General features: G+C 40.0%; 1 protein-coding gene across 2 annotated transcripts in view; it reads right to left on the minus strand.

Moving 5' to 3' along the window:
* LOC108702589 (beta-1,4-galactosyltransferase 5) overlaps positions 1–15,619 on the minus strand; it is a 34,055-nt gene that overhangs the window by 15,172 nt on the left and 3,264 nt on the right. For both annotated transcript variants that reach the window (XR_005964820.1, XM_018238159.2), the window contains exon 2: positions 191–325. Coding sequence is in view for 1 of the 2 variants with exons in the window: in XM_018238159.2 (XP_018093648.1) it covers positions 191–325 (135 nt within the window). In the remaining variant the exon portion in view is untranslated. The remainder of the gene's footprint in view (positions 1–190; positions 326–15,619) is intronic.

Below are 15,619 nucleotides of genomic sequence, written 5' to 3' on the forward strand. Positions count from 1 at the left end.
ACAGTATAAATAAATAATAAAATAGTATAAATAAATTAGTATAAATAAAATAGTTTGAATAAATAAAATAGTATAAATAAATAATAAAATAGTATAAATAAATAATAAATAAAATAGTATAAATAAATAAATAATAAATAAAATAATAAGTATAAATATAGAAGGGATAGGCTTTTTTCTGTGCACATACCTGTATCATTGATGCTGCTGTTCCTCCGGGCATACGCACTGCGGACCACTTGCTCATAAACCTGGGCACCGATCGTTCGCATGTTCTCTCGGATAATAATTCCGCGGGCTTGCATCATGAACAGGTAGGTGTTGACTGCATTGGAATCAAACACACGTTCCTTAATCGTTGGTTGTGAAATGATAAAAGGCTTTGGGTCTGTGTTACATTCATGCCCTGTAATCTCTAAATCAGGTTTATTGCAATAATATAAAGTGAGATTAAATCTATCCTGTGTATGCTTTTCTTCAAACTGCGAGTGCCAATTTGAATCTCTTGCTTTCGCTATCATGAAGCCTCACATGGTCTATATCAGAAGAACCTTACAACTTGCTGACTTTAAGGATACAATATGAGCTCTGTATAAACAGACTCCTCCCTCCACACCTATCATGCTTAGCTGTGGCTGTTCAGCTGATGGATAAGCAGAGGCAGTTTGTTTCGTTGCTTTGCAAGTGCATGAAGTGGATTTATTTTCCTGTTTGGAAGCCACAATCACATATCAAGTTTCTAAATTAAATTGCGCTCTGCTTGCTGTGGTCACTAACCCCAGAAACCAAAATGATTATTTCTGTTTTAAACTACAATTTTATTTTAACTGTTCATTTCTGTTCCTTATCTTTTTATTCAGGACCCTCTTCCTATTCATGTTCCACCCACACCACTGCCTGGTTTTGGAACAAAAAGTTGAATATAAATAAAAAAAAACTAAAAAAAAACTATATATACAAATATACATAAAAATACCAAAATCTGCTTTTGAATGTCACTGTTTATATCAGTAAATGTAAAGATTAATTAAAATCCACTTTGAATGCTTTATCCAACCCTCTGGTATAAGCAACATTCAATTTTATATCTGGCCCTTCAAAGTGTAAATTCCAGTAACTTTGTGTAAACTAGTGTGTGTCTGTGTGTGTCTGTGTGTGTGTGTGTGTCTGTGTGTGTGTGTGTCTGTGTGTGTGTGTGTCTGTGTGTGTGTGTGTGTGTGTGTCTGTGTGTGTGTGTCTGTGTGTGTCTGTGTGTGTGTGTGTCTGTGTGTGTGTCTGTGTGTGTGTCTGTGTGTGTGTGTGTCTGTGTGTGTGTGTGTCTGTGTGTGTGTGTCTGTGTGTGTGTGTGTGTGTCTGTGTGTGTGGGTCTGTGTGTGTGTGTCTGTGTGTGTGTGTCTGTGTGTGTGTGTCTGTGTGTGTGTGTCTGTGTGTGTGTGTCTGTGTCTGTGTGTGTCTGTGTGTGTGTGTCTGTGTGTGTGTGTGTGTGTGTGTCTGTGTGTGTGTGTCTGTGTGTGTGTGTCTGTGTGTGTGTGTCTGTGTGTGTGTGTGTCTGTGTGTGTGTGTGTGTGTCTGTGTGTGTGTGTCTGTGTGTCTGTGTGTACATGCACAGGGGGGTAGTCATTTATAAAGTTCTTGCAGCACATTTATTACTGGTTAGACTTTAAGGTATGAAGATCCAAATTATGGAAACATCCATTACCCGGAGAAACCCAATTCTGGATAAGAGTTCCCATACCTGTATACCCACTATCCCTTTTACAGCTCCTTTCTCAACCCATCTTGCCCTACAATAGCCACTATCCCAGTTACAGCCCCTTCCTCGGCTCTTAGCGCCGAAAATGCACACGTCTACTTTTTGTTTTTAAAATTGGAAAAATACATCATTGGGATAAGACGAATCCCTCCAATGGCTGTATGTCGGGAATTTAAGATCACAAGTCTATAAAGGCATTTTAGATTTTCTTTGGGGGTGGAAGAGGGTCACAGGGCTGCTGTATGTTTGTTCATGTTCAGCAGCTCTAGGATATCAATTCTGGGGGGCTCTGTTTCCCTTTACATAAGATGAGCATTCGTAAGTCAAGTCCTGCATATAAAAGAACCATATAAAGCAGGGATCCCCAACCTTTTAAACCCGTGAGCAACATTTAGAAGTAAAAGGAGTTGGGGAGCAACACTAGCATGAAAAATGTTATTGGGGTGCCAAATAAGGGCGGTGATTGGCCATTTGGTAGCCCCTATGTGGATTGTCAACCTACATTGAGGCTCTGTTTGGCAGTGCACCTGGTTTTTATACAACCAAAACTTGCCTCCAAGCCTGGAATTCAAAAATAAGCTCCTGCTTTGAGGCCACTGGGAGCAACAGCCAAGGGGTTGGGGAGCAACATGTTACTCACGAGCTACTGGTTGGGGATCACTGATATAAAGTCACCAGATCACACTGCTCCCTAAACCAGGATAATGCACATGAACTCAGTGTGTGCCTCTTTATCTGCACATTATCTCTCAGCCTGTGAGTAACTGACATGCAGCCCAGTCTGTTCATGTTTCCTCCGCATGGAAAGAGTAAAAGCTTAGTGAGTACATAGAACACACCTACAAACACTGCCGCAGTTACAGAAACTTCCTTGGCACCACCTTACTTTTCCCACTAACCAACAGGAGAGGTAAAGCTCCTGTAACTCCTTTATGGGAAGATTTTAGGCCATGCCCCACGGAACAACCATTCTACGCCAGCATTTTCCTTACTATACACACTAGCAAACAGTTACAGCCCCTTCCCTGAGACAATGGACACCTGGTTATGTTTGTGAATTGCCACCCTACCACCTACGCCTACCTCCCAACATTTTGGAAATAGATAAAAGATTTGACCACGCCCATTTTGTGGCTACACCTTATTCATATGGCAGGTTAGTTTAAACACATTTCTGTGGTTTTTATTACATTACAGTTTTGCTAATGAAGGTGAATTGCCCTTTAAGCTGCACGTCACAGTTTCCCCTGCTTGACTTAAACTGTCACAATTGTTTCTTTCCTTATCTTGAATTGTTACAAATGTATCCAAGTGCACCTGCCACGTATTCTGGGCTCTCTGTCAAAAAAGCCAATTAAGTTGGAAACTTTGTATCTTTTTCTGGCTGTTCAGTGCAGGAGATCAAAGAGAAAGTCCGGACATTTCAGTAACAATCCTGGACTGCGGGTAGAGTTGTCAAAAATGCTAGTGATGTGAGGGTTGGGTTTTTCCCAACCCGCACCCGACCCTAACCAGCCCGCATCGGACTTCTGGGTTCCTTTTCTAGACATGTGCCGCCCATTATGTCACAAAAGTGGCGGAGCAAGCAGGAAACCGGCAAGTTGGAAGCCGGCATTTGAAGGTGTCGGCGGGGAGAGCAGGAGAAGAGCTCAACCCGCACCCACCCGTGAAGAGGAGTGCAAGGTCGGCCTGGACCTGCCCAACCCGCAGGTTAACCTGCAGGTATCGGGCCAGCCCGCACATCCCTAGCCTACGCTCTACCCTCGCAGCAAGCACCTGTATAGACGACTTTCCAAAAACCCAGTAAGCTGAATAATAATATATTTAGTAACATTAACCACAGTTCTAGTTCTCCTGTGCAACAATTAAGCCTACGAATCCCTACATAGATAGGAGTATCAGCTATGCAACCAATTCAAATGGCCCAGTCGAGCTGCAGGTACAGGTATGGGAACTGTTATCCAGAATGCTTGGGACCTGGGGTTTTCCGGATAATGGATCTTTCTGTAATTTGGATCTTCATACCTTAAGGCTACTAGAAAATAATGTAAACATTAAGGGCCTTATATATCGAAATTAGAATTTATCGGAGCATTTTATTTTAAAGAGTCCAACCAAACTAGAATCCACGATTTGACCTAATTTATTAATAGAAAAGCATGATTGATATCAGATCAGGGAAAAAACTCAATAAAACAAGCGAAAATCCGAATCATACGTTTTCTTAATTTTTTTTTCCGAATTGCTCGATTTTTTCTGGCTTTTTCCCTGAAAATTCAGATTTTTTTTTTTTTGCCCAAAAAAAAAAAAAAATAAAAGTCTGATTTTCGGGCTAATTCCAGCGCAGACCACAGATACTTCCTATAGCATAGGGACATCTCCCATTGACTTATATATAACTTTGGCAAGTCTGAGATGCCGGATTTTTGGATTCAGAATTTTTGTAGCATTGAGCTTTAATAAATCCTGAAAAAATTTGAGTTTTTTTATTCACTAAAAATTTGGGTTTTATAGTAAAAAATAACCAAACTAAAAATGTTTACAGTTTTTGGCATTCGGACTTAAATAAATAACCCCCTAAATAAACCCAATAGGCTGGTTTTGCTTCCAATAAGGATTAATTATATCTTAGTTAGGATCAAGTACAAGATAAGGTTTTATTATTACAGGGAAATAGGAAATTGTTTTAAAAAATTTGGATTATTTGGATAAAATGGAGTCTATGGGAGACAGCTTTTCCGTGATTCTGAACTTTCTGGATAACGGGTTTCCGGATAGCAGATCCCATACCTTCCAAAAAACGGGCTGTCCGGGTGAAATCCGGACAGCTGGCAACCCTACTTTAAAAATCAAATGTAGTTACTCAGTTAAAGGGAATTTAAATCCGAAACTCAAATGTTACCCAATCAAAGAAAAAGTTATTCTCAGCCATTTTCCAATATACATTCATTGCACATTTTAAACAGTTTTAAAGTTGTGTCAAAGTATTGCTATTATAAGCAGCGGCCATTTTTTGTTCTGTGGCATAGTCCTGAAACAATGTATCAGTTGATTAAAAAAAAAGGGCTGGAGGTCAGCTGATTTTTGACACATTGTTTCAAGGCAAGACCAGCGGGGCAGAAATGGCCAGACAGAGGCTGCTTTCAATAGCAATTATATTTACATATTAACTTTAAAACCGTCAAACATTTGTAATGAATTTATTTCGGAAAGTTTCTCAGGACGACATGTTCTTTATAGTAGTTACATTTTATTTATGGGTTTACATGCCCTTTAACCTAGTGAATGCTGATGCCTAGGCGTGATTTTTCTTTAATTTACTTGAACTTTCGGCTACACTTGTTTTGAAAAGTTCCACTTTATTTTATACGCAAATGTACATGTTTCAATACGCAATAAGAACACACCCATCTGGGTGAACTCTTAAAGGAAAGACTGATGTTAAGGATTAAACACATAAGGAGGAGGGGTTTTGGCACGTTGTATGGTACAGATGGTATATATAACTGTATACACCCTTGCATGAACATAATCCAAGGGTGTCTCTAGTTTACAGATGAGGAGAATATCATTAAACAACCTACTACCGTCATTGTTTAAAACATAATCGGATATTTTCCATTTTAATGATAGTATTACCCCCACAGTTGGAAGAGTTTCTTAAAACAGAAATAATGAGTCCCTCGGTTTTCCCAGCTGCAGTCTCTGCTTCAGGTTTACAGATAAGGAGGATATTATACAGCCTCTTGCTTTCATTATAAAGAAAAAATTCTATAATTTTATTAAGGATAAGACCTCCCAGTAGTCGGAGAGTTTAAATAGACATAATGAGCTCCCCCATCCCTCCAGTTATCGGTTTTACAAATAAGAAGGCCATTATACAGTCTGTTCCTTTTATTAAAGTATAAAATACAGGTATGGGACTCATTATCCAGAATGCTCTGGACCTGGGGTTTTCCGGATAATGGATCTTTCCGTAATTTGGATCTTCATACCTTAAGTCTACTAAAAATCATTAAATAAACCCAATAGGCTGGTTTTGCTTCCAATAAGAATTAATTATATCTTAGTTGGGATCAAGTACGAGCTACTGTTTTTTGTTTTGTTTTTTTAAATATATGGTAAAAGAAGGAGGACATGACATCATCATACAGCTAAGTCCTTTTTTCTCTAGTAATAATAACAGTACTACCCCAGTAGTTGAAGGAGTTTCTTTAAATAGACATAATATTAAAGGAGTTTATTTAAAACAATATAATGAAATCTCAGGGGCATATTGACCAAGGGTCGAATTCCGAATTGAAAAAACTTGAAATTCGAATTCAAAAAGACCAACCAAAATTAAGTTGAAGTTTTTTATTTTAGTCGAATAGGTCCGTTTTTGATCGAATAGGTCTGTATTCGGCCAAATTCAAATCGTACGAATCAAAGGAATAGCGCATTCGATTCGAAGTTTTTCCCAGAAAAATCGTGGATTTTTCAAAGTCCACCAATTGTCTCCAAATAGGTTATAGGAGGTCCCCATAGGCTAAAACAGCAATTCGGAAGGTTGTAGCTGGCGAATGGTCGCAGTCGAAAAAGAGACAGTACAAGATAAATTTCGATATTCGAATTTTCGAATTTTTTTTCAAATTCGGATCGAATTTGGACTATTCCCTAGTCGAAGTACACAAACAATAGCTCTAAATTCGAAATGTTCTCGATCTTTGATAAATCTGCCCCTTACTTTCCCCAGCTGCAGTCAGTTTTATAGAAGAAGGTCCCAAACCACTAGTAAGTTGTTAAATAAATTTTCAATTACAATGGCCTTTTTAGTGCGTCTCTTCACTTGTGTACAGGTTATGGCCAGAATTCTTTACGTTCAGTGTCTAAACCTATTTATTGTACAGCACTGCAGAACAGGTTGGAGCTTTATAAATGAAGAACAATAATAAAGCATGCAAAAAGCGGATGAGGGGTATAGTAACCTGTTAAAAAGAGAACGTTGCCTCACTTTCTGCCAGGCAGAAATATATGCCATCTTGAGCAGACAGTGGGAAATTCAAGGGAAAGTTGCCCTTGTTAAGTGAAGGACTCATCCAACACAAATGATGAAGGGACAGAGAGACGTCGGCTCATGCCTAGCTATTTACTGGTAAGCAATAAAACTTCATGCAAAGGAAGGTAATTCAGCAATAACCTTGTGCTCATGAGATAAAGAATTAAGTCAGAGGTTGGTAAGAGTCTAAGGCTTTAAGGCAATATTGTAAGGGGGTGTAACCAAAAAAAAAAAAGATTCTGCTTCCAATCAGGTTCAAGGACAATGGGCAATGGCATGCAAGCTAGAACCTGACTGCACTAGTCTTAGGAAACCAATATGGCAACTCTGTCCCATATGTATAAATACAAATATACAGAGAAGGAATGTTCTGGGCACACAATAAGCTATACCCTCATACTGTACTGTCTAAGGGAATCAATATGGCACCTCCTTCCCATATGTATAAATACAGATATACAGAGAAGGAATGTTCTGGGCACACAATAAGCTATACCCTCATACTGTACTGTCTAAGGGAAACAATATGGCACCTCCTTCCCATATGTATGAATACAAATATACAGAGAAGGAATGTTCTGGGCACACAATAAGCTATACCCTCATACTGTACTGTCTAAAGGAAACAATATGGCACCTCCTTCCCATATGTATAAATACAAATATACAGAGAAGGAATGTTCTGGGCACACAATAAGCTATACCCTCATACTGTACTGTCTAAGGGAAACAATATGGCACCTCCTTCCTATATGTATAAATACAAATATACAGAGAAGGAATGTTCTGGGCACACAATAAGCTATACCCTCATATTGTACTGTCTAAGGGAAACAATATGGCACCTCCTTCCCATATGTATGAATACAAATATACAGAGAAGGAATGTTCTGGGCACACAATAAGCTATACCCTCATACTGTACTGTCTAAGAGAAACAATATGGCACCTCCTTCCCATATGTATAAATACAAATATACAGAGAAGGAATGTTCTGGGCACACAATAAGCTATACCCTCATACTGTACTGTCTAAGGGAAACAATATGGCACCTCCTTCCCATATGTATAAATACAAATATACAGAGAAGGAATGTTCTGGGCACACAATAAGCTATACCCTCATACTGTACTGTCTAAGGGAAACAATATGGCACCTCCTTCCCATATGTATAAATACAAATATACAGAGAAGGAATGTTCTGGGCACACAATAAGCTATACCCTCATACTGTACTGTCTAAGGGAAACAATATGGCACCTCCTTCCCATATGTATAAATACAAATATACAGAGAAGGAATGTTCTGGGCACACAATACTCTATACCCTTATACTGTATTGTATAAAAGAAACAATATGGCACCTCCTTCCCATACGTATAAATACAAATATACAAGACAATAAGCCATGCCTTAGACACACACACATATATATATATATATTTGTTGGCATTACTCATACAATGAGAACAATGCATGTATAATCTGGAGTGTTAAAGCTGCTGAAATGCTACACCAGGCGGTAGTTGTAAATCAGACGGATCAGTCATGCGCAACAGAAGCTCGAGATCAGCGAGATGAGCAAATGACATCAATGCGATGATCAGTTAAAAAGATTGCATGGGATTACAGCAAGGATCTAATCAAAGGATAAGCATTGTTGCTTTGACTGTAGTTAAACCTCCGAGATGATCCTCAACTTGAAAAATTAACCTCCAGGAAATCCCAGGCTGGAATCTTGTGCGCTGTATTGCTGCTGGGAGGGATAAAAAGAGTGCACCAGAGTAGGGAAGGGATGCAGATAGTTGTAGTTCTGTGAACAGATTTAACAAGTTTACCATTAACCAGGTGGAAGTGGTGCCACCGGTGTGTGGCCTCAAATAACTGGGCATAGTTGGGGCATTCCTATCAAATATGCAGGAAGGACCCTGTAATGTTTGAAATAGCTTTATATATCACATGATTGTCTAATTCAAGGGTCACAGATCAAACCTGGAACGGTCCTTAAAGGAGCTAAACCATAAAAATGAATATGGCTAAAAATGCCATATTTTATATAGTGAACTTATTGCACGAGGCTAAAGTTTCAGCTTGTCAATAGCAGCAATGATCCAGGACTTCAAACTTGTCACAGGGGGTCACCATCTTGGAAAGTGTCTGTGACACTCACATGCTCAGTGGGCTCTGATTGGCTGTTGAGAAGCTAAGCTTAGGGCTCGTCACTAATTTTCCAGCAGAAAATGAGCTTCCCTGGCTGTAATATAAGATGATGCTGCAGGTTTGCTGATTATTAAATTCTGATGCTAATTGCACTGGTTTCTGTGCTGCCATGTAGTAATTATGTGTATTAATTACTAATCAGCCTTATATTGTGACATTTCTATTCTATGTGTACTGTATATTGTGAGTGGGTCCCTAAGCTCAGTAAGTGACAGCAGCACAGAGCATGTGCAGTGAATCAGCAGAAAAGAAGATGGGGAGCTACTGGGGCATCTTTGGAGACACAGATCTTTGCTGCTAAAGGGCTGTGGTTGCCTTGGGCTGGTACAGAAGCACAAAACATCATGTACAACATTTATAGCTACTTCTTTAGTTAAGCTTTACGTCTCCTTTAAATCTTTTTTCTCCCCTTTATATGTACAGGGTGTGCTTGAGAAGCATCTGCACAGAATTAACCTGTGAGCGAAACTGACGTCACCTATTGCAAAAGGGATCGGGTGTTACCCCGGCAATTAAACATTCCCAAGCCTGTAACACAAGCTGGCCATATGCTTTATGGTAACTGCAGGGTTCCCAGCAATATGTCAGCATGAATAACAATATGCAAAATTATTATTACTATCCTTTATGTATAAAGTACGGACATATCCCACAGCATTGTACAGAGAGGATACATCATTGTCATCAGTCCCTGCTCCAGTGGAGCTTACAATCTAAGATCCCGATCACATTGACAGGGACAGTTTTTAACAGGAGCCAACGAGCCTGTGAGCATTCCACACCAATTAGTGAACTCACATTCGTTTGCAGAAATGCCTGTCTATGTACAAAACAGACCAGATACATCAGGTTGGGAATCGGGAGCAGTGCCGGGTTTCAGTTACATCCAGCACTAAAACAAAAGTCTGTCACCATCAAAAAAAAGATCGACTGCCTTATATCTGGACTGATTAGCTTTCATTTCTTTCCCACTGGAAAGGAACCTCAGCCGAAGGGTGAAATGAATACTAGGAATGGATTTAATCTAATTCTTTCATTTATATATAGATTTGGTAAACATTAGCCAGCCAGAATAGCCTGTCAATTATTTTATCAAAGTGCGAAGTGAAGTCACTTGTGTCTCAACTCACTGAAACATTTCTATAATAAACAAACACTGCACCAACAATGTAAAATATGAACTTGGATTTCAATAAATTACATAAAAACATTCAGCCTGCAGCCTTGTGCCTTTATATGGTCACAGAACAACCCCTCAGTGACTTCTAATATCCTTATCATTTACAGTAGGGGGTACATTATCCCTTATAATACATGAGTGATACTCAGAGTTCTCTGTATAACTCAGCCTGCAGCCTTGTGCCTTTATATGGTCACAGAACAACCCCTCAGTGACTTCTAATATCCTTATCATTTACAGTAGGGGGTACATTATCCCTTATAATACACGAGTGATACTCAGAGTTCCCTGTATAACTCAGCCTGCAGCCTTGTGCCTTTATATGGTCACAGTACAACCCCTCAGTGACTTCTAATATCCTTATCATTTACAGTAGGGGGTACATTATCCCTTATAATACATGAGTGATACTCTGAGTTCCCTGTATAACTCAGCCTGCAGCCTTGTGCCTTTATATGGTCACAGAACAACCCCTCAGTGACTTCTAATATCCTTATCATTTACAGTAGGGGGTACATTATCCCTTATAATACATGAGTGATACTCAGAGTTCCCTGTATAACTCAGCCTGCAGCCTTGTGTCTTTATATGGTCACAGAACAACCCCTCAGAGACTTCTAATATCCTTATAATTTAAAGTAGGGGGTACATTATCCCTTATAATACACCTTAAATATAAATAAAGATAAAGGTAAAGAAACCCAGCTTAAATTGAAACACTCCTCCTCCAGTTTTACCAATATGTGAGAGTAACTGGATTCCCTTGGTTTACCCAGTATGGACTAGTAAACACCAATCAAACAACCTATAATTTTGTTGCAACATGGAGATTTATGAGTGTCACATACGCATATGTATAAAATAATCTTTTCTCCTGTGCAAATTGCCTCTAATATACTAAATCAGATAAAATGGGATTCCTGCACTCTTGCCATTAACGCCTGTTAAAAACATTCAAGTCTGCCCAAAAAGGAAATACAATATATAACCAACACACAGGTCACTGGGCCCTATGAAAGAACTTTTTGGCACCAAAACAAGTGTTTTTAGCTTAGAGACTCCTATGCATCCTCCCATGCCAGTTCTTATTGGAGGATAAAGATTCTGCAAGAAACCAATACAAAAGCAGTGCCATTCCCAGATGGACAGGAAACCCTCTCCTTTCAGCAAAAAAGTTAAAGTTGAAAAAAATTTCCTTTTTTTAACACATCTGGTTTTCAAGCAGGTCATTTGATCCCAGAGATAGGTATGACTATTTTATTCGGGATACACCAAACCCTGCAGTTTCAGGTTCGGCCAAATCCGTACCCTCCCACAGTGCCGGAAATGCAGAAGCACCAGCGGAACCAGGTGGGCACCAATTTTTTTTCAGTTACATAGTGTTTGGATTTGGTTTGGCCAGGCTTTTGTTTTCAGCCAAATCCTTATATTGCCAATAATAACACGGCTTCGCCCGAAAACCGATCAGACACCAGGATTTGGTGCATTCATAATTTTATAGGCATTTGCACTTGAACCAAGCAGGTGTACACATGCCTTCCAGGTAGGTTGACTTCTATTACTCAGAGTCAATTAGTTAATAGTAGTGTTATGGCCCAAGATGACTACTACCAACAACACTCTGTATTTACCTCTGCAACAGGGCAAAGCTGTAAACATTACTATGGATGCTTTATTCCCCTTTAATTCAATAGATAGATAGATAGATAGATAGATAGATAGATAGATGATAGATAGATGATAGATAGATGATAGATAGAAGGATGATCGAGAGAGATAGATAATAAAGAGAGAGAGAGAATAAATAGATAGATGATAGATTAGATATAGAAAGATTATATATATAGATATGAGAGAGAGAGAGAGAGAGAGAGAGAGAGAGAGAGAGAGAGAGAGAGAGAGAGAGAGAGAGAGAGAGAGAGAGAGAGAGAGAGAGAGAGAGAGAGAGAGAGAGAGAGAGAGAGAGAGAGAGAGAGAGAGAGAGAGAGAGAGAGAGAGAGAGAGAGGTAAATGCTACCTGTTATTAAATCACTTTACATTACAAATCTATTAAATTAAATGATTTGTAGATGTTACATAAAAGCAGGGGACGCTTCCCCTTTAGTGACGTGTACCCTGGACGGTGCTTCTGTATAAAGGTTATACTCACAATTGCAGCCAAAGATCCAAAGAGGAAGCTCATTTTTCTATTGTTGGCAGTGCCATCCAGAAGTGCTTTTTACTACTGGCAGCGAAACCCAAGAGACTTTTTCTACCGCCCCCCCCCCCCCCCCCGTGGATAACAAAAAAAAAAAACACAAGGTAGGCATGGGTCTGTGGGAGAGAAAATGCTGATGGCTAAACATCATAAGACTTATATTATTATCAGAGGTCGCAACCAATTTAGCCCCAGCAGCTGAAAGTAATGTGCCGGATAGACGTGACCCTCTCTTCTCCTGCTCCCAAACTGTTCGCTCAGCACATTTCACCTGACTGCTAACATGTGTGTTCTGGAACGCCTGTAGGCCGCACTCTCTCTACATTCCGACGGGAGGCTGAGTTTGTGTATATATATACACACACACACACACACACACACACACACACACACACAACACAGTGGTGCAAGCACAAATACACACTTAATCCATGACAAACATGCTGTTGGGGTTAACTCGGAAAGGTTTGTCCATTGGTTTCAGTCTTGATTCAACCTCAGCTACTATATAATAGAGGTGCAAAGAATTATGGTACAACAGACAGGGTTGAGGATGTGAACAACTAAACCTAAAAATCCCTGATAATGACAAATTAGGGATGCACCAAATCCACCTTTTTTGTATTCAGCTGAACCACTGAATCTTGCTTAACGGATTCAGTTGAATACCGAGCCGAATCTGTAACCTCTGCACAGCCAGAAATTGTGGGCCTTTATACAGGGTTCAGATTTTTCATCTTATTGTGTGCCCAGAACATTCCTTCTCTGTATATTTGTATTTATACATATGGGAGGGAGGTGCCATATTGTTTCCCTTAGACAGTACAGTATGAGGGTATAGCTTATTGTGTGCCCAGAACATTCCTTCTCTGTATATTTGTATTTATACATATGGGAGGAGGTGCCATATTGTTTCCCTTAGACAGTACATTATGAGGGTATAGCTTATTGTGTGCCCAGAACATTCCTTCTCTGTATATTTGTATTTATACATATGGGAGGAGGTGCCATATTGTTTCCCTTAGACAGTACAGTATGAGGGTATAGCTTATTGTGTGCCCAGAACATTCCTTCTCTGTATATTTGTATTTATACATATGGGAGGGAGGTGCCATATAGTTTCCCTTAGACTAGGGATCCCCGACCTTTTATATGTGTGAGCTACATTCAAGTGCAAAAAGTGTCAAAAAAAGCATGAAAAAGGGGGTGCTAAATAAGAGCTTTCGATAGACTATCGGGTAGCCCCTATATGGGAAATGGCAGCCTACAAACCAGGAATTCAAAAATAAGCACCTGCTTTGAGGCCACTTTTATACATATTAGGAGCTTCTCCAAAAAGCTTGTATAATATATTGCATTAGCATCCTTTTTATGCGTGAATAGGTTTTCTGTAAGGACTAATCCTTCCCTTGTTGGTTCCTGTACAAACGTTAATGTAAAGCATCCCCCCCCCCCAAGGAGTTTCCTGACCTCATGTCCTTCTGCAATAAACATCTTAAGCTGTGTATTCTGTTCAGCTCCCAGCATGCTCAGCGGAGTATCACAAGTGATTATTGCGGCGAAACAGAGAAGCTAACCTGGTAAGGGTGAGTCGGGCTAAAAGCAATATTGGTGTTTTGTTGTATGTCTAGACTATGGCATCAAAGTGTCCTAAATTATTCTCTATTTCTGCCTTAAGGTGGCCATAGACGTAACAATCTTTCTTGGAAAGATTGTTCATTTCAATACACACGTGTAAAGCTGAATGGTCAGATATACAGATAGAAACAATGGAATTCTACCTGTATCAGACGATTCAGCACTAACAATGGCCGATGTTTGGGTTAGAGTCCTGCACGGGTCCATTTTTTGGAACCCGTACCCGACCCGGACCCGCAACCCACTTGGAACCGCTACCCGACCCGCAAGTACCTTATTTGCAACCCGGACCCACAACCCGCTGACCATCAAGAATCAGGAAGTGCTGTCATTGTAAACCGGAAGTGACATCATCAGAAGTAGACGTGATCAGGAAAAAAAAAAGAGTAAAAATCGTTATTGAGAAGACCCGTGGCCCGACCCGCAAACCCACGTCTATACCCGCACCCGGTACATCTACCAGCAACCCGCATGGACCCGCTGCAGGACTCTAGTTCATGTACCTTCAAAGGCACCCAATTTTCCGTCCAGCCTGATCATTATAGGTCCCTGGTGAGGCCTCATCTGGAGTATGGGGGCAGTTTTGGGCTCCAGTCCTTAAGAGGGATATAAATGAGCTGGAGAGAGAGCAGAGACTAAGTGCAACTAAATTGGTTAGAGGGAGGGAAGACTTAAATTATGAGGGGAGACTGTCAAGGTTGGGGTTGTTTTCTCTGGAAAAAAGGCGCTTGCGAGGGGACATGATTAGACTTTACAAGTACATTAGAGGACATTATAGACAAATAGCAGGGGACCTTATTACCCATAAAGAGAATCACGTACCAGAGGCCTCCCCTTCAGACTAGAAGAAAAGAACTTTCATTTGAAGCAACGTAGGGGGTTCTTCACAGTCAGGACAGTGAGGTTGGGGAATGCACTGCCGGGTGATGTTGTGATGCTGATTCAGTTAATGACTATAAGAGGGACTTGGATGATTTCTTGGACAGACATAATACAAAGGCTATTGTGATACTAAGCTCTATAGTTAGTATAGATATGGGTATATAGAATTTATGTGAAAGTAGGGATGGGTGTGTGTATGGGGCTGGGTTTTCATTTGGAGGGGTTGAACTTGATGGACTTTGTCTTTTTTCAACCCGATTTAACTATGTAACTAACTATGCCCGATATACCCTAATGCACTTTGTGGATTCATTTTTCAATTGATAATCACCTGCAACGATTTCAAGTCAAAAGTTATTGGAGGGGTGATTTAAAGCTCTTTATCCCCCACAGCCTTACCAACTATTCAACATCACTCCGAGTGACATTACAGGTCAATCTGGCAAATAAAACCATAAAGAACCCTAATTCTGGGGAGAATGCCAGGATGCACACGAATATATACAGCCATCCCCAGCTCTTATCAATTTCCTTTTTATATGTAAATCGCACCCCCCCCCCCCCGATACCTAAAAAAGATAAATAAAGATAAAAAAAAACAAGATTCCTTTAACAAGATTAGTGCAGATTAGGATTTGAGCTGCATTTAACAGATCAGTGCCTCTGGTGAAATGAATAGAGAAAGGCAAGGGGTTATGGGAAGTAGGGCT

This window comes from Xenopus laevis, chromosome 9_10S (genome assembly GCF_017654675.1).
Source record: "Xenopus laevis strain J_2021 chromosome 9_10S, Xenopus_laevis_v10.1, whole genome shotgun sequence".
NCBI classification, from domain to species: Eukaryota; Metazoa; Chordata; class Amphibia; order Anura; family Pipidae; genus Xenopus; species Xenopus laevis.